Consider the following 24,667-nt stretch of genomic DNA (forward strand, 5'->3'; position numbering starts at 1 on the left):
CGAGCTTCAACTCGCAGGCGACGCATTAAACGACAATCAGTTGACGTTCAATCATCGTGCAGAGAGAAAAGCTCATTACAACTGAACGCTACCCTTCCTCGCCCAACTCACGACACGAATCTAGCGGGATTTAAGGGTGGTGGCCAAAGTCGATGTCATATGCAAATTGCAGGCATCAAAAATGTCGCTTCACAGCTTGAAAGCGTTCTGGCTAAGACAGCGGGCAGCCTAGTCAACGAGCCAATTTCATTGTAGGTGAAGCAACAACTATTAAGTGAGAGTCTGCACGACTTTGAGATACAGCATAAAAGTTTTTAAAGAATGTATTAAAACTTAAGCTCATTTACTATAATTTTGTATTTTATTTCATTTTATTCGCTATGCAGCCCTAAATTCTATTATTTAATGAAGCATGTCAATAATCTCGCTTACAGCTTTCAGAATTATGAGGTGCATGCAGCAAGTAACACTGATAAAATACCATATTTTATCAAAATCCGGGCACACTTTTTAATTATTTATGTAAATCAATAATTAACATAATGAAAAAGCAATATATTTACGGAGAAATATTTTAAGCTCCCTTGAATTAACTTTGTTGTTTGAATTCAAAAAACACAAGCACCAAAAATAATAAGTAAGCATCAGTAATCAGCATCATATATCACACTATTTTTGTGGTACTTTTTTGTGATACTACTGCTTGTTATCCTAGCTTCCTTAGTTTCCTACTGAATGCCAAAATTAGTGATCAGTTATAAAAATTACTGATAGAAATGCGCACATTGACAGCAAATTTTGTGACTCAAACTCTTAAGCTTTCTGAGATCTATCAGTTGATATGAACGGACAATCAAGAATTATGAATAATATATAGTTCTGTCTTAATACGGATTACGGATATCACACTGCCAGTCTAAGCATTTTGCGATTATCCTCAACTTATAAGCCCTTTTCCCTTTTTGTTATCGGGTAGCATAAAAGCGGCGCATCAAATGAAGAAAGTCTAACAACAGTTTTATTGCCACAGTGGTCAGTTGAAGCTGTTGCGCCGGTAAGGGAAATAATAGCGAGGACTCGGCACTGAAACGATGCCTTCAGGACGATGTCATTTGGTTATTATGCTGTTGATGTTGTCACATGTTGCATGAACATTACCGTTATGCTTGTTATGATAGCAATCAAGCGATGCCAGCTGCTAGAAATGTGCGTCAAGCAAAGGAAAACATACACTATAAATGTCAACTTGCTGCAAATTGATCAGAAATTAACTTAAAGCAAATTTCGGCACCAGAAATGTATCAGTTAATAATGGATGTAACTCTCTAACTTGAAGGATTGGAAGATTCAAGATAAACAAAAAAGTATTTCAATTGTCAATATTAGACAACAATAAATATACATAAATGTTCCTCTTGTCACAGAATAAATTCTAAGCAATGCACAAAGTATAATCGTAAAGAAATGTTAAGAGATTTGAAAGATGTTAATTTATTCTGTTTTTTACTCAACAGTATGTTAAGTAACATTTCCAAATCAACAACTACAATTCACATATAAAAGTAGCATACAATTTAGATTCATGATTGTTACTTTGCAATGAGTACTCGTAAAACACTGTAAATATCAACATATGTTAAATTGTTAAGAAATGTTAAATTGTTTGTTAATTATCTGTTAAGTAACATATCATAAGTCAACAACAACAGCACTGTCAATATTAACATGTGAAGGAAATGTTAAATTGTATGTTAATTATCTGTTATGTAACATATTATATCCCAACAACTACAGTTCATCTGCAGCTCTCTCAATTTCGATTGTGCTTGGGGGATTTCGCAGAATTTAGTGGCTTGTTTGGGTTAATTTTACATATGACTGCATACAATGGCAGCCTGCTCAACAACAGCATTCCCCCCAATATTGCCAGGGAAAGCAGTGGAAATCGTATTTCAAGTAATCGGCACTGAACTGAGGGCTGCAAATGCAATGCGTGAGGCAAAATGTGCGAAAATTGAGAGAAGACATTACACCATAGTTAAAAGTTGGAGGAGGAGAAAATGCCGACACTTAATGGTAACTGACGTCTGGCGCAGTTGTTAGCAGTCTGCTTCCAGCCCAATCAATTGCTGGGCAGAGGACTGTTGACTGTTAATGGTCGACAGCCGACAAATCCAATCCACACCGAAAAGTTGGTGAGGCTTTCTGGATTGGATTGGATTGGAATGGACTGAGCTGCAGGTGGATGTGAATTGTGGGCTGTGGCTGCTGTTGCCATTGGCAGTAAGACCCTTGGTCCAGTGACAACATTGTCAGCATTTATGATTGAGAAATTGCGGTTTGTTTAGTCAGCAACAGCAACAGCAGCAGCGTTGCCACTTAGTCGAGAGAAGAGTACTTAAAATGCAATTGTGATTTGTGCTTAGACAAAAGCTACTTTAATTAACAGGATTAACAGCAATGAAAAGCATTACAGTTAAGTTGAGCTTTTGCTTTAGTACAGTTGCCGTTGGGGCTTAATCTAGATAAATCCATCAAGTTGTATCATAGTGGCAGGCAGCAAGCAAAACAAAAAACCAAAAAAAGGTGACAATCCCAAACTTAAATTGTCAGCTACCCACAGAGTACAAAAAACAAAAACAATAAAACAAAATACAAAAAAAAAGATGGACCTTCACTTTGAAGCATACAAATTTAATTAAATTAATTAGCTAAAATGTTAAGCGTAAGGCAAATTTATTGCTGAGCTGCAAAAGCAACAGCCGCAACATTCAGATGAGAGAAGCTTTAAAGCGAGCTCAAGCGATTTGTGGGTCGTGCGAAGAAGAAGAGCGACAATAGCCCGATGGGGGAGGAAGGAAAGGTGAGGAGAGAGTAAATAGGCGCATAGAAAATAAAAGTAAGCAGACAAGCGCACACGGACACAGACGCACACACATGCACACATCTACAGAGACGCGCCGAGAGCGAGAGAAAGAGAGAGGCAACTTCAAAATGAGTTTATCGATTTTAAGGCGAGTCGAGGAGAAGAGAACTGTGTTAGGGGTTTGTGGTGTATTGGTATTGGTAAAGGTTGTCTGCCGTTAGTTTGTGTGTGCGTCTATATGTGTGTGTGTGATGAATGTAAAGGAGACAGCAAGCGACAGCGCCGAGCGGAAGCTAAAGAAGTAGCCTCAGCCTCAGCCTCCGCCGCCGCCTCCGCCTCCGCCTTCCACTTTCCCCATTTCCATGCAATTCTCAATAAATTCACACAGTGTGCATAAAATAAAAGTGAAAAATGTGCATTATTATTTAAGGGTTAAAATATGTATTTAAAACGTGCCCTCTTCCCTAGCCCCTCCTCAACACCCTGTGCTGATCCTGTGCGCTACCCCTAATTTGCTTCTGGGTGACTTTGCTGTGTGTGCTTGTTACGCCTTTGTCTTGTTTATTATTTGTGGCCTGGCAACGTACAGCAATTAAAATGTGCAAGAAGACAATCATCGAAAAATACGCCAAAGTAAAGACATGTGGGGAGCCGTAGTATCCGCCGTAGTCCGTAGTATTTGGGGGTATTGTATAACTAAGAGCTTTAGCTGTCAATTAAAACGAAGCTTTGGCTTTCGTCGTCTAAAGCTCTCTTCAGTGCATGCGCCTCAATTTCTCATCACACCAAAGTGCAGCACAAAATTGCATTATTAATATGCAATGAAATTTGCCAAACATAATAAATAAAACATGTAAATTTTCAAATATGAATTGTCCTTCCCCTCCCTTTATCCTTCATCCATCCTTTACTTCTCAGGTTAGCTTAGCTCAGTTGCTACCCTAAAAATCTCAGTCTTCATTCTGCCTTCACCCTTTGGGCTATATCAACTAATGCATGAAAGCCTTTGAAGTGCACACACACATACAAACACACGTGCACTGTTCATACACAACACACATGTATGCGTCTTTTTATGTATGTGTGCTTTCTATCAAATTCGAGTGCAATCTAGCAGCGAGCGTTATGCATAGCAAACTTGGCTCATAAGCTAGAATTCAGCAAAGTTGATACCACTATGCACAGTGACACACATAAATTTGCATAATAGCAATTTCGAAATTTCGAACTAATCAGAAATAATTGAAACTAACTTTAAACATACCAAAAATATTCATGAAATTCATGTATATTATGTGTACCAACCTAAATAATTCTTATTATTATTAATTGGGCACATTATTCATAGTTGCAAAATTAAAACGAGTAAGAAATTTACAGAGTTCGCTGGACTGTGAGATATTATCGCTAAATATATAAAATAAAAAATACTAAAACATACCAAAAGCTTTAAGATATACTTCTTAAAATATAAAAAATCTACGAGATTATTAACAAAAACTTTTTAAGAAGAGACTCGAGAAATTTTAGTAAGTTAACAATCGTATAAATGTTCCACCCAACTATGAGATTTAAAATAAAAATGAGCCTATGAGTTTTAAAATAAAATATACCAAAAGCTATGCATGGTATAAAAATATACATTAAAAATATACGAAAATATTTAAAATATACAAATTATACCAGATTGTCAATTAAAGAAAAATTAATTTATGTGATTTAAAATAAAATATACCAAAAGCTTTGCGTGGTATAAAAATATACATTTAAAATAACGAAAGTATTTAAAATATACAAAATATACCAGATTTTCACTCAAAAATATTCCAAAGAAATATTAATAAGAGACTCAAATAATTTTAGTAAGTTAGTAATCGTACTTTCTATACAAAGGTTCCCAACTTTAAATAGTCTACAAGATTTACTTTGACGGTTTGGATTTACGAACTTTGACTTTTCGAAGGGAAGTCCTCAAAAGGCGCAACTGCAATCGTTGACGCTCACTTGCCACAGGGGGCTATTTTAGCGAAGGGTCTTTGCAAAAGGCAATGCCTTAAAAATCGCAATCGATTTTGCTGAACCACCAGACTCAGACCCAAAACAGCACCAGCTACCAGGGCAGGCTACTCTACATCTTCTCAGCTCCGATTTCTGCGCTTTCATTTGCCCATTTTCAAAAAAGTGGAGAACGAAAAAAAAAGAAGTAAAGTAAAGACACAACACGCAAAGGGGTGCGCTGGCAAGGTGCGTTAGGGGAAGGGGAAGGGGAAGGGGTGGAGATGGGAGCACCAAGTGGAGGGTGCCATTTACTTGTTGGGGCTGTTTTTCGGTCTCTGCTCGCAATCGTTTTGAGCATTCGTAGTCGGGAGTCAGAGTTGGTGCCGATGTCGACTCGAAGATAAATGATGCATTTTACAAATTTGTATAACGCAAAAACATAAATTATGCCCATTGTTAGGTACACATTATTTAAAGGCCGGCCACGCCCACATACGTTGCACGTTACACGCAAACTTGCTTCCCATAAGGTGCACGATGACAAAACAACACATATGAAAGCAATTTGAAGTCAATTTCACAGACAATTTTAAAGCTATTCGAGCGCTTGTTAAGCTAGTCAAAACTTAACTCTATACATATCCGGAATAATCCGAATTTATCCGCATACTCTCAAAGTTATCTAAATCAACAGCAAAAGCAATCTAAGGCATAATTTATCTTGATATTTTAAGTAACACATTTTTCATGTCCCCATTAAAACAAAGTCAAACTAGAAAATATGTAGCAATATCATTATCCAGCTGTATCCGGTATAATCCATAATTAGTAGCAAAGATAAAACAGACATCAACGCTGCTCATTATATGGTTTTATCCGGCAGTTTCCACTGCTTGTAAAAATTATATTGATTGTATAACAGTCAAAGACGTTTTCAGTAATTGTTCAGATTTATCCGTAAATATCGAATTACTATAACAGAGAGTTGTAACCGACCTTTAAGGTATTTATTCAAACTGATGTTCAAATAGGGACGAAAGGCAGAAAAAGAAAGATCCGGAGTTATCTGTAAAAGGTATTTCGAATGTTTTACAGCCTTATCCGAAATTATCCGAATTGAAATAGCAAACAGTTGTAAAGGTGCCACAATTAACCGACATTTTACGGATTTATCCGAATTAATCTGAAAAGTAGTTCACAACCTGTGTAAATGTGATGAAAATTGTAAGGCAGACAAAGCGCTTCTTCTAAGTTGTGTAAGTGTTAAATGTAACTTAGTAACAAAGATAAAACAATCAAATAACCGTCTGTTATCCAAAGTTATCCGCTGGCTTTAAAAGTCATTTCCAATGTATGGCAGCGTAATCCGAAATTATCCGAATTGAAATAGCAAACAGTTGTAAAGGTGCCACAATTAACCGACCTTTTACGGATTTATCCGAATTGATCTGAAAAGTATTTCACAACCTGTGTAAATGTGATGAAAATTGTAAGGCAGACAAAGCGCTTCTTCTAAGTTGTGTAAGTGTTAAATGTAACTTAGTAACAAAGATAAAACAATCAAATAACCGTCTGTTATCCAGAGTTATCCACTGGCTTTAATAGCTATTTCCAATGTATTGAAGCGTAATCCGAAATTATCCGAATTTAAATAGCAAACAGTTGTAATGGTGCCACAATTAACCGACCTTTTACGGATTTATCCGAATTGATCTGAAAAGTATTTCACAACCTGTGTAAATGTGATGAAAATTGTAAGGCAGACAAAGCGCTTCTTCTAAGTTGTGTAAGTGTTAAATGTAACTTAGTAACAAAGATAAAACAATCAAATAACCGTCTGTTATCCAAAGTTATCCGCTGGCTTTAAAAGTCATTTCCAATGTATGGCAGCGTAATCCGAAATTATCCGAATTGAAATAGCAAACAGTTGTAAAGGTGCCACAATTAACCGACCTTTTACGGATTTATCCGAATTGATCTGAAAAGTATTTCACAACCTGTGTAAAAGTGATGAAATTCGCAAGGCAGAAAAACAAAAAACAAGCTGTTTCTATGCTTAACGTACGTGTTAAATGTGGAAACACCTAGAGTTGCATAGGTAAACAATAACAACTCTGCTGAGCTTGAAACGATACGCCAATAATATGTTGTCACTTGTCAATCAAGACAGCACAACAACAGCAACAATAACAAGGCAGTTGCACTTGAAACAACTGCTTGGCAACTCTCTGGGAAATGGTGGGAGAAAGGAAGGGGAGGGAAAATGTAAATGGAGTTGAGGGAGTCGCAGAGGGATTTAGGCAAACAGGCAACGACATGCAAGCTTTTATAGTAACGCTTTGACTTCTTGACTGACGTCTGTCAGAAAATGCCACCACGTGAAGTGAAAATTGCCTCGACAACACACATATGCAACGCGGCACATGCAACAACTGCAACTGCAACTGCAACAAAATGCAAACAATGAAAACGAAGACGAAGCCAATAAAAATATAGCAACGACAACGAAAAAAAAGAGAAGAAAAAATTGCTACACGCGACTTTCCCAAATAAAAAACGCATTATAAACAATATGTTTTAGTTTTCTGTTGTTGTTGCTTGTTGCTATTGCTGCTTTCTTGTTTTGCATGTTGCACCGGCTGCGTCGACGTTGGCCGCCAATTGTTGGCCGTAATTTGCTGTGATTTTCACTGCCAACCACAGCAGCAGAGGCGACAACAACAACAACAACAACAACAACAACAACAACAACAACAGCAGCAGCAATGGTAGTAAAAGTTTTCCAATTCCAAAACGAAAAAGAAAAGTGAAAAGCCTAGAGAGTTTAGATTGCGACCTCCTCTGAGGCACGGATGCGCTCGATGGACAGTCAGTCATTAATTCATTTGTGAATTTTTTTAATGACCAGCAATAGACGGATGAGTGAATAAAACTGCACAAGGTAAAAGCAGAGGAACTGTAGAAATTTTCAAATCAAATACGTGAATGCAAAATAGCATTTAATAACTACACAGCAAAATAAAATTACATTCATTCATATACAAAATTTAACACATGAACAGAAATTTCTTGAATCAAACACTTTGATACAAAATTAACTACATAACAACTAGCAGCTTATCAAATTAAAATTACACCCATTCACATTCTAAATTCAGCATATGTAGAGTAAACTTAATTCTTAAAATATGTCAAGAATAACCAGAATTTCAAATAAAAAACAATTAATTCACTAATGTGGCAAACGTTTATTGCACTTCTTTAGTGCATAAATCATTCTTAAACGAATGTTTTTAAGTATATAATTAAATTTAGTTTGCGGTCTGCCAACAAGTCTGAGACCTTTAAGGCAACTAATGATAAAGCAAATGGCTCTCAGTATTTCCACTTCACAAACTTGTGACTCTGACGTGTCCATGAATATGTAAAATCAAAAGCTTTTTCAAAGTGATTCAGCTACAAAAATTTGCATTACACACAATGTGAGAGAGCAACGAAAACAACAACGCAGAATATATAAATATAGCAACAACAACAAAAGGATTTAAAGCCAATTAAAATTAAACAAAAAAACTGAATCGCTTTAAGCGTATGACAAAGAAGGGACATTCAGAGGAATGTGAGAGACGAAGAAGCTGGCTGGGAGCAAGAGAGAGAGAGACAGAGAGGAAAGGTACAACTGGCTACTGACTACTACGAGTGCATATACTATATATATATACATACATATACATATATATAAAAGTGAATGATTACCGGCCGCACATGACACAAATGACATTGCAAACGGATGCGGAAAAAGTGAGCAGCCAGAGAAGACAGAAGACACAAAACAGAAGCTCGTAGTCGAACTCGAACTCTCAAACTGAAACTCAACTTAACTCAGTTCCGCTCAGATCCGTTCAGTTGAGTTCGTAGATTGACTACCGGGCAGCTGGAAATGCGAATACCTCACGTTTCACTCACAAAACATGAAAGTACAGATAGATAGGGGACAAAACCGAAGAATGAATACTCTTTGAAAATTTATAACTTCAGAGCAATTTTTTATAAATTAAAATAATAATAAATATAAATAAATAATAAAATAAATTTAAATGAAAAATAAAATAATAAATAAAAGTAAAATGAAAAGTAAAGCAATACAAAAAAACTGTATCTAATATAAATAAATAAAAAATAATATACATTAAGATAAATAAAATGAGGGAAAAAGATAAATGTAAATAATTGAAATGAATAAAGAAAAATAAAAATAATAATAATATGAAATAAAAATAATAATTAAACATAAAAAATTAAAGAAAATATATTACAACAAATAAATAAAAAAGTAAAATAAATAATAATGATAAAACAAGGAAATCCAAAAAAATATAATAAAACAGAAAAAATAAAAAATAAATTAAAAGTAAAATAAAAGAATGAAATAAAATACGTTAAAATAAATAAAAGTAAAATAAATAATAAAGACAGAAAATAAATAAATCGAAACTAATAAAAAATATTCAAATTACATAAATAAATATAAAAAATTATTAAAACAAATTAACATCAAATTAAGCGAGGAAATAAATAAATTCACATTTATTATGACTTGAATTATTATTTATAAAACTTGCAATATCGATGAAATATGTTGTAAATATTCAAATATATAATCATGATGCTCTCTTTTCTAATTAGACGAGTGAATTGGTCACGGAAATGATTGAGAAAGAGTATTTGTATATTGAGCAGGCTGATAGCAGTAATGTAAGCCTAAGAGTTTCAAAGTCTTGTAATTGCAAACGACAATGGCGATGGCGATTGCGATGACGATGACGATGACGATGAAGTTGAGACTCTGTAAATTTGTGGCAATTACACGGGGTCGAGAGAGTCGGTCTCTAGAATTGCATCAGCCCGAACAGCAACCGAGCGAGCAAAACTGGCGAATGGCAGAACCAACAATTATATAAACTAGAGTTGCAATCAGTCAGGCAGTCATTCAGTCAGTCAGTCATTCAGGCCTGTTGGCCAGTTGTCAGCCATGATGCAAGCCTAACCAACTGAAACTGAGCTACAGATTCAGACTCAGATTCAGATTGAGTTGGAGATGGAGTTGGAGCTGGGGATGCCGCAAATGTTGGGCTTTTGAAGTATTCGACGAGAAAAATCTATGGCTTACAAAATAATTTCAAGGTATTTAAAATGCACACAAGCCAAAGCAGTCCAGAGTACCTACACAGCAAAAAAAAACAAAACAAAACAACAAAAAAATGAGCATAAAGCAACAACACCACTAACAATAGTAACAACAACAAAAACAACGAAATGTATCTTGTAGCTACAAGTTGGCAGCAACGAATGCGAATGCGAGTGAAACTGAACTGAACTGAACTGAACTGAGCTGAAACCCAACAAAACAAAATAAATAAATAAATAAGTAAGAAAAAAAATGCTGACCTCATTATTATTTTGTGTATACTTATGTGCAGTTTGTGTGTTCGCGGACTTCGCTTCGTGCACCAGCTCTAATATTGCGCCCAAAACATTATACAACACGAGCACAACACAACACACAGCACAGAAAGAGATGCCAACGTACTCGTATCCGACAGATATAGAGATTCGAATGCAGCCACAAACGTGCAGAGCTTCTAGCATTGTGACACTTGTCTGAAAACCTACCAATAAACCCAACGTTGCAAAAGATTCCAGACCAATTCATATGCCAACTGTTGATTAGATCATCCAAATATGATTTCAAATCATATGAAAACTTTCCTTAAAAATCTAATATATTTAATAAATTTATATAAATAATAATAGAAATGCAGTAGGTATGTTTGATTAAGGAATGCCTAAATAAGCTAATCATTTCAAGCATATAAATACGAGCATTTGCAATCTCTCTCGCAGCTTGATTCGGCGATCATCCAATATCATTCCATGGACTTTATCCACAATTTCTGGTGTTGTCACCTCTCTGGGACGACCCGGGCGATCATCGTCAAAAATGCTTGTCCGCCCGCGTTTTAATTCAGTAGTCCAATATTTTATTGTTGAAAACGATGGAGCTGAATCCTTATAAACTTTGTCTAACTCATTTTTAATATCGTCGTTGGATTTCTCTTTTAAAAACAGAAATCTTATGACAGCACGATATTCGATTTTATTCATGTTGTCGACAATGCAAAAGTGAATGCGCTTAAAGTCCCGCCAAAATTACCAGTGTTGATAAAACCGCATGAAACTTTCACAGTAATCAGCTGATAGAAAACACTAATCGAATAAAATATTTACCAATTTTTAAAAAAAATTTTTCTTTGTTAGGCCGACTATTTATCAGCCCACCCTCGTATTCGAAAAATAATGCATCTCCACCTACTTTTAAAATAAACGGATTACTTGCTAGTTTAAGATTTCAAAATATAAATGAATAAACTTCTTCTTTCTTTGAACAAAATCAATTGAAATAGAACGAAAAGATACTGAATAAGAAGAGCCTTTACATAAATTCCAAATCGTTCCCAGACAATTTAAAATATAAACTGATTTCGCATCTGCTTGCAACTAATAAGCCGATTATCCGAGTTATCCGAAGCAGTAAAAATTTTCTTATTAAACATTAAACTTTTGCAGTCAAGTATGAAGTCAACATGCAAGATGTTATAAGCATGTAAATACGACAAACTAAATCATTTACAACTTTATTCAAAAGTATAGAATTCCATTTTTCCATTTATACAAGGAACGGATTGACATTTAGCAGAACAAATTGTATATACACAAAAATACATTATAACAGGACAAATATTTTAAATGAATAATGTGCTTTTTAAATTAATAATAGTTAACATTTAAGTGCTGTCTGACAATTCAAAAAAATCTATTCCCCTAGTCTTTCTCGACTTATCCGATAATCCAAAATTCTCTTCAATATTAAAATCTTCTTCGACATGTAAAATAATTTGTAGCCAATCATGAACTTAACATATTTATTTCAAATGCAAGAGGGTGTAAGCAAGTACATAATTAGGACCAATTATATCAACATAGCATACACATTTATCCAAAATTATTTATTATTTAAGTTTAATAAAGAATGCAATTTTTCGGAATTTTACAAGGGACTGAATATACAGAAAATTATATTATTATTCGAACTCTTTTTAAATTAATAATAGTTAACATTTAAGTAATGTCTGACAATTCAAAAAGCTTATTTCCCTAGTCTTCCTCGATTTATCCGAATTATCCGACTATCCCAAATTCTATTCAATGTTAAAATCTTTTTCGACATTAAAAATAATCTTGAATAATAGTTAACATTTAATAATAGTTAACATTTAACTGCTATCTGACAATTCAAAAAAATCTATTCCCCTAGTCTTTCTCGACTTATCCGATAATCCAAAATTCTCTTCAATATTAAAATCTTCTTCGACATGTAAAATAATTTGTAGCCAAACATGCATATCGCACAATACAAATATGAATATATGCCCCATTGAAATAGGGCATCTTGACAAGCAAATCTGGATGGATGGATGGATGGATGGATGGATAGCATGGATGTAGCACTTACCACATGCACGCTGCTCTGCAGCTGTCCGGCTAACATCTGAGTTTGTGTCTGTTGCTGCGTGTCCGGCAGTTTCTTTTCAGTCTTTTTGGCCGCACGCTTGTTCTTGCTCTCGAGAAAACGCTTCTGAAGTGCAGTTGTCTCCTGGTTCTGCTGCTCGCAGACAGTGCTAAAGGTCTGCTCATACCGTGGCACGCAGTCCGTCTGCCTTCGACGATAGTTGTCCATGCGTCGTCGCAGGCGTTCAACAATTGGCTGTCTTTTCGCTGGCATCGCATCGCCAGGCGCGTTGTTGTTGCCGTTATTACCGTTGTTGCCGTTGCCGTTGCCATTGTTGTTGCTGTTGAGGTTGAGATTGTTGTTGCCGTTGCCATTGGGTCCACTGACATTTCCTGCAGACGCAACGCCGCCAGCTCCGTTGCCGCCAGCGACAAGGCCGCCGACAATTCCGCCTGTTGCTGCCAGGTTGGCATTGTAGGGCGAGTGTTGCTGCTGCTGCTGCTGCTGTTGTTGTTGTCGTTGTTGCTGCTGCTGCTGTTGCACTTGCATCTGCTGCTGTTGCTGCGCCTGTGCATTGTGCTGCAGTTGCAATTGCTGCTGTTGCTGCAGGTGAATGCCCAAACTCTGTTGCTGTAAATGCTGTTGATGCAATTGGAGATTCAATTGTTGATGCTGCTGCTGTTGCACTTGCTGCTGCTGTTGCTGATGCTGCTGCTGCTGCTGCTGTTGGTGCTGTTGTTGCTGGGCGACGGCGGCTGCTGCTGCTGCTTGGCTGGCGCTCTGGAACACTGGCAGGCCGCCCGCATCCATAAATGCGTCCGTGGTGAGGCTTTGACTTTGGCTCGTTGCTTCGCGGCTCTCGTCCTCCGTCTGCGGCAAAACGCTGCTGACAGGCGACGAAAATTCACGAAGTAACAAGACGACAAACGGGCAACAAACACGTTTTCAATTTCTTTAAGTGCACAAATTTTAGAAGCAAATCACTTGTTGCTTTCTCTCTCTCTCTCTATCACCCTGTCTCTTCTCTCTTCTCTCTTTTTCTCTTTGGAAGTTTTTGTTGTTGTTTATTAGAAGACGAAACAGAAGAAACTTTACGTTGCTCTAAGTGGCGGGTTATGAGGCAAGAGGCAACGATATATTGCTGGGGATATCATCTTGAGATGTGCCTGTAAGTTGAAGAAATTAAGAAAAAAAGACAGTGAAATTAGTTTATATTATTATAAATTAATTTTAAAACCACATAAGAAATTAACCATATAAAATTCGCAGTTGATGAAATTAGTTTCAATATATATGATACTGTGACTTAAAAGAAATTATCTCATGTTTCGATTACTGCATTAAACCTAGTATTTTTAAAATACTTTATGCTTATTATGATAGGTTTTTAAATTGTTCAATCTGTTATAATTTTAAACTATAAATATTTAAGCAAATTTGTATTTCATTTAATTCGAAAAATACTAGAAAAATACTAAACTCAAAAATCCAAAGAAAACGAAAATAACCAATTAATAGACTAACTTTTATTGTGTATTGACCAATGTATTAGCGGAAACTTGCAAAAATCTCTTCTTTTTTTGCGTTTGTTATCAATTTGTTGATAACATATCAACAATTTCCAAATAACCGTAGTATTCAACAACCAATTAATAAGCACATATTTTGATAGTTTATTAGATTGAATTCGTTTTGATCATCGCTTAATCTTGTGTATATAGTATTAACAAAAGAAAGCACGAAAACAGTAATAAGATAGCAGAGTGCATATTACACATGTGAAATCAGTTTTCTAGTTATAGAGCACATTATTTATATTATTTCGAGGAAACTTTGTCGAAAAATCTTTGAAATTGTTTTTTCTCTTTAACTTTCGGTTCAGATGGATTTCCCCGTCGCCAGAATTGCCGATAAGACACGGACTTTCCATGAGTCAAGTGAGAACCGACAAAAAACCTCAAAGGTGCTACGTGCTTGAAAGCAACACACACACACACATACGTCAACAACAGTGAGTTGAAAACAAAATGCAAAATAGAGCATAAAGCTTGCAAGATAATTTATAGTCGGGAAAGACTGATAAAAAAAAAAACGCATCCGAAACAAGAAATGCGAACAAATAACAAAAAAGCGTACAGCAATAATAGCAATACAACAGCAAAAATTACACACAACAACAACAGCAATAACAACAACAGCGATAGCAGCAAGATGTATAACAACAACAACAGTAAGAAGAGTAAACTGATTAAAGGAAAAGCATTATTCTCGCTAGCGATTTGCGAGCGTTTCACGCGCGAGTGTCTCGCGACTTGTTTCGCGTGTGCCTTAAAAAAAGAAACACAACAACAACAATAATAATAATTATAGCTAAGTAAAGTAAAGTAAGTAAAGTAACTGAAAGACTGACAAAAAGCGTTGAACTGGCCTGCACGCGGGCTTGCCGCTGAATGAATGAATGAATGACAAACTGACTGTGGAGCAGCTCCAACCAGCAAGTCGTTGGGTCGCACGATGTGGAGAATGGAGCTGTGGACACGACGACGACGAAAATGTTGGAGTTGTGAGAGGCGGATGCGTGTATGACTGTGTGTGTGTGTGTGCGAGTGTGTGGCGCAAATGAGCAAACCTTTTGCAACTTATGCCTAATGTGGCACGTGAACACACACTGATACAAACATAGGGCAGGGCATATAAAGGGGCAGGGCTCAGTCAAATTAAGCTGTAAACAAAACTGGTTTGCTGCAAGCCAACGCCAATGGAACTTGGGGGAAACGTCGCGTAGCATCGCCGCGCGTCGCCCGTCGCGCAATGCGACTTCAATTTACTCGCGACGACGACGTTCGATCGAACGAGCGACTCCACAATACAAACGAACGGCGGTTTGGCCGAACAATTAAACAGGCGCCCAGCAGCCATAGCCAGACGTCGCAGACTGACAACACACCGCACATCGCACACAGTACACGACTAGGCACAGCGTCAAGTGTTGCGAGAGAGCGAGAGCACCGCACTTCGAACGAAAACGTAACGAACAAGCGAGCAAGCGAGCGAGCGAAGCAGCGAGTGCGTATGAACGAGACAGTTGTGTGTGTTCGGCAAGAGCGAGTTTTGCGTTGAGCATTGTTTACATTTCGCATTGTTGTTGTTACTACTCTGCTGCTGCTGCTCTTGCCACCCACAGGTTGGCATGGCAGAGACTGAGAGCAGCAGCATGTAAGAGAGAGTGCGAGAAAGAGCGGGAGCAATGAAAAAAGTCAAATTTTGAAGGCGAGTGATTTGTTTGTTATTTTAGTTGCGCTCGCCTTTAATTAGGAAACAAAGCCAGGCGTTTTTCTTAGATAATTGCACTCTTATTATTAGAAATACTTATTCCTAATTGCAATTCCCCTACATAATATTTTTGTATTATAATTATGCACGTCATTGGTATGCGACTACTGATAAGCAGAGAGGCAGACATTGTCAGCGTTTTATGACGTCACGTGTTGCGCAGCAACTGTTAATCAAAACTTAATACTAATTTAAAGACTACTACTGTACTACAGTCTAAATATAAATCTATAATGGCGACAACAACAACAGCGTCAAGTCATCCATCCGATAAGAGCTTTATGAGCTGCTCAGCTTTTAATTAAAAATCACGACTGCCTTCTGCCCGCTGTTTTTCCCCAAAGCACTTTTCGCCATCAAGAGCTAAGTAAAATCCGACTCTGGAATTTGCATAGCTTTTTTTCGGATGCTCCAACGAGGGGGTAAATACACTTCAAGAAATCGATAACAGTCATAAAATTTCGTGCAGTATAAATTCTGGCAGTAACATCGCCTTTGCGCCCATTTATGGCTAGGGTAGAGATTTTTACAGTAACTGTAAAAACGAAAATGAAGATGAGAAAGACTTCAAATACGCAGAGCAGCTGCACAACATCATTATCATCAACATTGTGATTATCATTATGACCGTCTTCATCATCGGCTGACGGCATTTTCCTCATAATTATTTGTTGTTGTTGTTGGGTGTACACACACACACACTCATACACTCGTACAAAACAACAACAAACAAGCTACAGTCAACAGACATCATGTCGTCGCCTTAAAGAGTGTGTAAGAGCGAGAGAGTCCAACACACTGAGAGGGTTGCGCCTCAAGCAAAAGAATTTCAACGTCAATTTCCCAGCACAGCTACAATGTGCAAAAGATATGAATAGTAAATTCTGATGACATTCACCAATTGTTTATTTCACATTCGAAATTGATTATCAAACACAGTTGCAATTCCATAAGGACGACTTATGTACATTTCATACTCCTCTAACCGTACTCAATTTACTAACAACAAACTCTATAAGCGGCTCTCGTAATCAATGCCTCAATGCCAGAGAGAGGGAGAGAAGCATTGAATTCTGTTAACTGAGTCGCACACTGTTAAGTAACAGTCGCCGCCGGCATAGACAGAAATTGCAAAATCGGCGCAAGTCAGAAATCGCCGGCGACGACAAAAACGCGTTCAAGCAACGACGACGACATTGCACAGTGGCTAAAATGGGTAAACGCTTCGCGTTTCTGAATATTGTGCATTCAAAACAACTAAATTCATCTTTTATGTACACATTTTGCATAAAATAGTGGAATATTACGCAGTAACTTAATCAGTTGGAGCTTTAAACAGCAACAGAATGTAGATTTATGCAAAAGAATGGAAGTCTGTGTGAGTGTCATTTTGTCCACTGTGCAACGGCGACTTTTCAGGCAAAACGACGGCGACTTACGTCGCGCGTCTATCGCAAAAACGAACAGGCGCCCAGCGTTACCAGACGCACAACATTTGTACTCTGCACACAACGAGAAAGAGAAATACAGCTCCATGGTAGTATTAGTATAACTGCGCGTGTGTGTTGGTGTTTGTGTGAGTTTGAGAGTAGCGTGTCGTTCGCTCGCTAGTTGTTGGTGTCGTCGCCGCTGCTGCTGCTGGCTGAACTTTTTGTTGTTTCTATCTTCGTTCGCCTGTCTCGGCTGCCTTAAGCATGTGTGTGTATGCGTGTATACATGAGTTTACTTGTGTGTTTGCTTCATTCTGTCTGCATTTGTTTTTGCCTTTTATGCTTTGCACAGCAACAACAAATTCGAATTGTGTGTTTGTATGATTTTTTTTTGCCCTTGCAGAGCAGCGACTGAGCTGATGCCTTATAACATTTCTGTTGTGTTTGTAAGCGCTTGTTGAAGAAGTGCTTAGACGCACTGTAAATATGTGATTTATTGGATAATTATTAAAATACCAATTTAATTCCATTCAATATTAATGATGTTTGCCTTTTTTGAGAACGCTTAAGGCACAGATTGACGTCAATTGGGCAATATTGAGCAACAACCCTTGAAAGTGTAATCGTTAACCGATAACACAACACTAGCATCAAATCGAAATTATGTTTGCCGTTGCTTCGACATTTAGCACTTGGCACATGCAAATGGGGTAACAGCGACGCGTCGCGTAATGGCGAAAAACGCGCGCGTTTTTATTCGCCAACAGTTGGCCTGGGAGCTGCTCGCTCCATGTGTGTTGGGGCAACGCTAACGTTTTGTATTGTATTGCGAGACAGAGAGAGAGAGTGAGACATAGAGAGGGGAATAGTGCCTAGCTGAAATACAAAACAGAATCCATGTGCTGCAATGCTGTTGGCCCATTAGAAAACGACGCCAAACAAAATGGTGCCGTCGACGATGCCGACAACGGGCAATGGCGAAGGTGACGCCAACGATACTTACGACGTCGACGACAACACAACGCCAACATACGACAGCGACACCGACGACCGACAAAAAGTCAATTTTATCGGAATATAACAGGCAACAAGCAAATGACACAAAACAAAAGTGTGCAGGAAAAGCGTGCGCCAAAGCATGAAAATGCCTGGAAAAGCCATGCCACATGCCACATGGCCTCGCCTGGCCAACGCCAAACATCTGCGCGCCTAATCCAAATTGCGAGAAAGATCCGCTTTTAGAGCTAGTTCGAGGCACTTGCAGCTCACAGCTCACAGCTCATACAGTTCGCAGTTCGGCAAGCAACCCAACAAACACACACACACAAGCACATACGCAAAATATGCAGAGAACGAAAGAGAGGGAGAAAGCAAAGAGAGCGCAAAGCTCCTCACGACATGCGATTGCATTGCACGCTTATTGTAGTGGTGTTAGTGGGTGGTGGGTGGTGAGGCGTTGAGTGTATGGTTGATTGCCAGCAAGAGAGAGAGAAAGAACCAAAGAGAGCGACTGAGATAGAGTAAGGTGCAGATAGTCTCACCGCAGCAGCCTCTCCTGCTCAAGTATCTAGCACAGCAATTAGCTTAATTGTCTCTGTTGCTATTGCTGCACTCCTGCGAGGGTTGTTCATGACTTTGCTAACAGTTCAGCTTGCGATTTATTTATTTTACTTTATTGCGGTTTCAATTCTAATTTAGAGTGATCCACATATTTATTTAGAATATTTTTTCTTTAATGAGACTAGCTTTCACAACAAGTAAACACGATTTAAATTGACTTAAAGGCTGCACTTCTACCTTAGAGTTTAATCCTGAGACACAAATAAAAATAAATCAATAATCAATAAAAAATAAAGTCATGTGCAAATTACAAGATTTTTGTGAAAGCGGACCAATATCGAAAATAAACTAAATAAGCGTAATGAATGCATAAAAAATTTGGCGTGCTTGGCTTTTATAGGTTTTGAGATCTCTGCTGATCAAAAATATATATACTTATCAGGTTTGAAGATACTATAAACACTATATGCTATATCATCTTCTATTCTGTTTTAAACCATTAAAGCAAAGTTTATTTATAAAATCTCAAAGTGAACTTATCATTCCCATTTTTAATGTAACTACAAACTGGAATATGACATAAAAACTTTATAATATTGTCAAATAGAAATAGTAATTATAGCGAATTGAAAATACATTTTTTATAAGCTACGTTCGAGCTCTAATAATAATAAATCAAAACATGTTTTGAATAAATGAAATAACCCTCGTATTCGCACAAGCATTCTCTAGAGCTCATTTTAGCCCTGGTCTTGTTGCAAATTCTAACGTACATTCCGTATGGTGTCAAAACTTACCCCTGGTTAGTGGATGGGCTGCATCGCCGGGGCGAAGGGGGTGCCACAAAGTGTTGGCTTCGTCTTATCAGCAAACACAGTTTTTGTGCAATCACAATTAAATTGTTAGCTAGGGGCAGTTGTAGGTGTTCCAATTGGACTATAGAATGGCCATAAGTGTGGCAGTATTGACTGTAAAAACGAAAGAACAGAACCAATAAAGAGGATTAGGTGAGAATTTCAGCTATATAACTTTCAGTGTTTCAGTGTTGGATAACATCAGCAAGTACTCTTGCAGTAAGCGGATGTGGCGAATGCATGTTCATTCATGTTCATTTCATAATGTTTGAGATTAAATGGACTTTTATTATGGGAGGGTAGCTCATAGGATACTTTTAAAAGACATAGAATGAAGCAATAAATCAATACTTGTTTAAAATGAAAAGTTTTAAGTTAATTTTGTTGAAAATGTTTATCAAACAAAATAAACAACAGATACTTAGATGAAGTGAAATTCCTTGTTCTTCCATAAAAAATAAATATATTCATTGATTTTTTCAAAATAAGCTGCATAATTTTTAAAAATAGATGCAATTGAGTTTCTATTTATATCAACGAAAGTTTCGCATATGTGCAACGTTTTCTTCGCTTTGAGAATCGCATCGAGCGGCGCTTTGATTTTGGTTCACACGCGAGACTGGCGATCAGAAACCGCAAAAGGAAAAGCCCCACAAGTATATCAAAAATACGAAATGCAAATTGCCAGTGACATGATGGCTCCAACTGTTGGCCAGCTGCGACATCGAACAGCAGCAGAAACAACAGCATCAACTCCACTAACAACACCAACAACCACAGGAGCAACAGCACCAGCAGCAACAACAACAACAACAACAGGTTCATCCAGCAAAAGTGAGGCGGTGGCAGCGACAACTTGCAAAACAGATGTCAGTCTGAAGCTGCCGCATTTGCGGCGTTCACATGTGGCAGCAACAGCGAACGGCGACGACAGCAAACAGCTGCAACATGCAGCAGCAACATTTTGGTGGGCTTGTTGTGCCTTGTGCAACAACTTCTTGTGCTGCTGCAACATTGCAGAGGGCGCCACTGTTGTTGTTTCGTGCCACCAACGATGCGGCGCTCAGCAAACGCGACCGCCTCACAAGAGGCAAAGTCGGGATACACCACACACACACACACACACACACACACACACACACACACACACACACACACACACACACACACACACACACACACACACAGAGACACATAGCCTGGAAAATTCGCCAGCCAACAAGAAACAGCAACAATAATAATAACAGCAACAGCAGCAACAACAACAACAACAGCAACAGTGAAACCGGTTCAAACAACAACAGCAAAAAAGCATAAAGAAACTAGCGCAAAAAGTAGACAAAAGAGTGGCAAAAGTGGCCACCACTTGGACCACTTGACGGCTTGGACTTATTTCGCTGTTTCTGTCGATGTGGTTGTTGTTGTTGTTATTTGCGGTTGTAATTGTGGATGTCGTCTCCATCAACGTCGTGTTGTTGCGTCTCCCGTTTTCTGGGCTCCCTTCTTCGCTCAGGCGCCCAGCAGCAAATAAACAACGCTCCAACTTATTATTCCCGATTATGCTATTTAGCTTCATTGTTTACATTTAATACAACAATTACTGCATCTCACAGTCAAGCCTAAATAACGGTGAATTTCTCTTAAAACTAATTCCAGCTCATGAACAACTTATCTAAACTCAGTTCTCTTTAACTTACTTTGAGAACAGAATTGGTTAAAGAAGTTCAAGTTAAACAAAGTTTGAGTTCAAGAAGTTAGACTTAACACAAGTTGTGAAATAATGATACTTAAGAGAGTTAATTAATTTATATTATGGATTTTTTTAATTACATCAGATTAAAATCGAATTGTTTTAGTATTTTCGGTATATTTTAAAAATAATACCGCAATATTTTGCCTTTATTAAAAATTGGAAGCGGGTATCTCACAGTCGAGCACACTCGACTGTAACTTTCTTACTTGCTTATTTTATCTTTTAGTATATCCAATCTATTTAGTTTCGTAATCTGAAGTTTACTATCCATTTTATATATAGTTTCAATATTGTTGCTCAATGACGAAAAAAACTCGTTGGCCATAAAAGTGTTCTACTCTTTAATTAGTGAGCGAAACACCTACTAATTGTGCTTATTTTGTTGCAATTTAATTTGTATTCAAATGCATTCAAGTTAAGTCATAATACGAATGTTTAGCTAGGGCTCAGGGTTATCAGCTCAAAAAAATATGCAATGAGATTAAAAGAATTTTAAACCGATTGAACGGCAAGTAAAATTATCAATATTATTGAAATTAGAAACACAATAAAATGAATTTAGAAGAAATATAATTTGAAAGTTTTCTGTATACAAATTAAATAAAATATGGAATAAGATAGCGAATGTAATAATTAATGAGATAATACTTTAATTGTTGCACTTTATGGAATAAGTTTAGAGGTAAGAGCAGAAATAATTTAAAAAGAACGTTATTACCTAACACTATTAAAACTGATGATTGATTTGTTAGTTTATGTGTTTTCGAATGAAATATAAAACCTGATGAAATTTAAGTTAAAAACTGAGCTGCAATAAACTTTAATAAAGTGTGAAATGAGAACAACAAAGAACCAGTTATGTTGAAAACTTTTACAATTTACGAAAGTTCTGTTTAAGAACAGAAGTAATTTCTAATAAGTATTGTTAACCAACACTACTTGAACTGTTTACAAAAACGAAACGTTTTATGACTTCAAAGGGGGGAAATCTAGCGGGAAATCTATCTAAAAATAACAATAATTTTAACTGACTATTAATTAATTATTTTATTCAAGTTATTGGCACTAAATGATGTGCATTTACCGAAGGAAGTATAAAAGTTTATGAAATTTAAGCTTAAAACTGAGCTCCACTAAACTTTAATGAAATATGAATCAAGAACTCCAAAGAAAACTGTAAACTATTACAATTTATGGTTATAAGAGCAGGAGTAATTCCAAAAGAGTGTTGTTAACCAACACTACTTGAATTGTTTACAAAGTGCCATTAAGCAGCTGTAATCGAAACGTTTGATGACCTCAACCCATTGTTGGGGGGAAGGGGGAAAAGAAAACTATCCAAAAATAACAATAATTCGAAATTATTGTTCAGAAATAGAAAATTAATTAAAGTTAACTGAGTCCTTCTGCGAGTGCGAGTCAGGCTCAGTTTTATGCGAGCATTTACTTTATTATTATCCTTTTTTTTCGGGGAAAAGTCACCCCTGTGTGTGCCAGTGGTGTGTGAGTGTGTGTATCTGTGTATGTGTATGTGTATGTATCTGTATCTGTAGCTCGCGCTTGTGCGCGCCTTTCGGGTAGATACAAACACTGCACCGAGTGGTTGGCCGTAATAAAATGTTGTACAACATGCGTTAAATGGCGCAGCTGCGCCTACCCGGGTCGCATCACGGCAAAATGCGACCATTGGGTGGCAGCAACAGCAACAGCAGCAGCAGCTATGAGCAGCGGAAGAAGCCCAAGAAGTTGCAGCCACAAAGCAACAACAGAGATCGAACACACATTCGAAGTTTTGCGCTCTGTTGAGTCCAAGTCCAGGCTGCAACCAAACTGGGGGAGGTTCAACTCGGCGAAGGCGATTGTCATTTGAGCGTCGAGCAGAGAAGTGGCAACAACAACAACAAGAACAACAGCAATCCAATAACAACAACCATATCCGCAAAATAGACTTAACGAATGACCATGACACCAAACGGACCACATGCACATTCATTTTGAAGGGTTTGCGAATGGGTTGCAAAATACATACAAATACAACATACAAAATACAAATGCTAATACAACTTGGCCATTGGCATGCCATTCAAATTCACTCGGGGCTAGGCCGAAACTGCTGATAAATACTTCAGTATCAACACAATTGTGACGGCTTTTAACTTTAGGAATGTCTAAATGGACTCGTTGAAAGTGAAATGTGTTTGTCAGTAAAGGGCTAAGGAACTCTCGTACATCACTGAACACAGGATATTGCAACGAAGTGAGTTCATTTACCAAGGATTCTTTTTATATTTTCGAAGTACTCTGAAAATTCGAAATAAGTTAATATTGCAAGTTTCCACTTTATGCACTTTTCACTTTCGTTTAAAAACTCGAATAAATTCATCGTTCTAATTATCATTTACTACAGACTTTTTGGAGAACTAGTTTTCGCTGCTTACAAAAAGAATGTATATAAAACCTATTAATTGAAAAGTCAAAACTTCAAGATATTATTTAAACCAGAAAGAAAAGCTACAATCGAGTTTTTTCGAACTCGCGTCCCATTTATAATAAAAGTGCAGTATTATCATTAAACTAAACACGTATATCACAAAAAATACTTCAATCAACCAAATGCTAATTTTGTGTTATCGATATACTACTAAATGCCAAATATACCAAACGACAACCAAAGCCAATAATTATTAATATACCATTTATTGAAAAAAATGTTTCATATTTTACGTTATAATTTTTTAAAATGATGTCTTTGATAATCCTTTCCTTATTTTATTTTTTATTTTTATTTTTTTTTTAATAAAACACACTTTTGATAATTTTGTTCATTCACTTCATTGCTGTTCACATCTAAGACATGTTATTTGTATATACAGATTAATTGTATTCTTAATGAATTAAATTCATCAGTTAAAGTCTAAACCTAGATCTTAGATACTAAATGCAAAGAACTTTAAAGTTCTATTGTGCAAATTAATGAGCTCAATGCTGAAATTGGTTGTGCGAACAAGATAAGCTGATAAATGTTAATAAAAATAAAAAGCGAGTCTCAAGTGAAAGTGTAAATTGATATCGCAGAACTCTGCGATTATTGCGGATATTAGACTCAAAACCTTTAAAACCTTAGTTATATTCTAGCTGGTTTTCTTTTGTCTTTATTTTTGTTAATTTTAATTTTAATTTTTATGTGTGTGGTTTGAACAATTAAAAACAACAATAGTAATAACAACAGTGTCATAAGTTAGCAAGTTGTTGAGACGACATTCGCCGCTTGTTGTTGCCATGCTATGGCATTATTGTTGTTAT

At 36.9% G+C, this 24,667-nt stretch overlaps 1 protein-coding gene across 1 annotated transcript in view; it reads right to left on the reverse strand.

The window, feature by feature from the left end:
• The window catches only part of LOC132793412 (neurogenic protein mastermind), a 92,552-nt gene that overhangs the window by 54,467 nt on the left and 13,418 nt on the right, over positions 1 to 24,667 (reverse strand). The window contains 2 exon segments of the mRNA XM_060803326.1: positions 12,438 to 13,600; positions 19,555 to 19,725. Coding sequence (XP_060659309.1) covers positions 12,438 to 13,244 — 807 coding nt within the window. The 5' untranslated portion in view covers positions 13,245 to 13,600; positions 19,555 to 19,725.

The sequence above is a fragment of the Drosophila nasuta genome, chromosome 3, assembly GCF_023558535.2.
Source record: "Drosophila nasuta strain 15112-1781.00 chromosome 3, ASM2355853v1, whole genome shotgun sequence".
In the NCBI taxonomy this organism is placed as follows: Eukaryota; Metazoa; Arthropoda; class Insecta; order Diptera; family Drosophilidae; genus Drosophila; species Drosophila nasuta.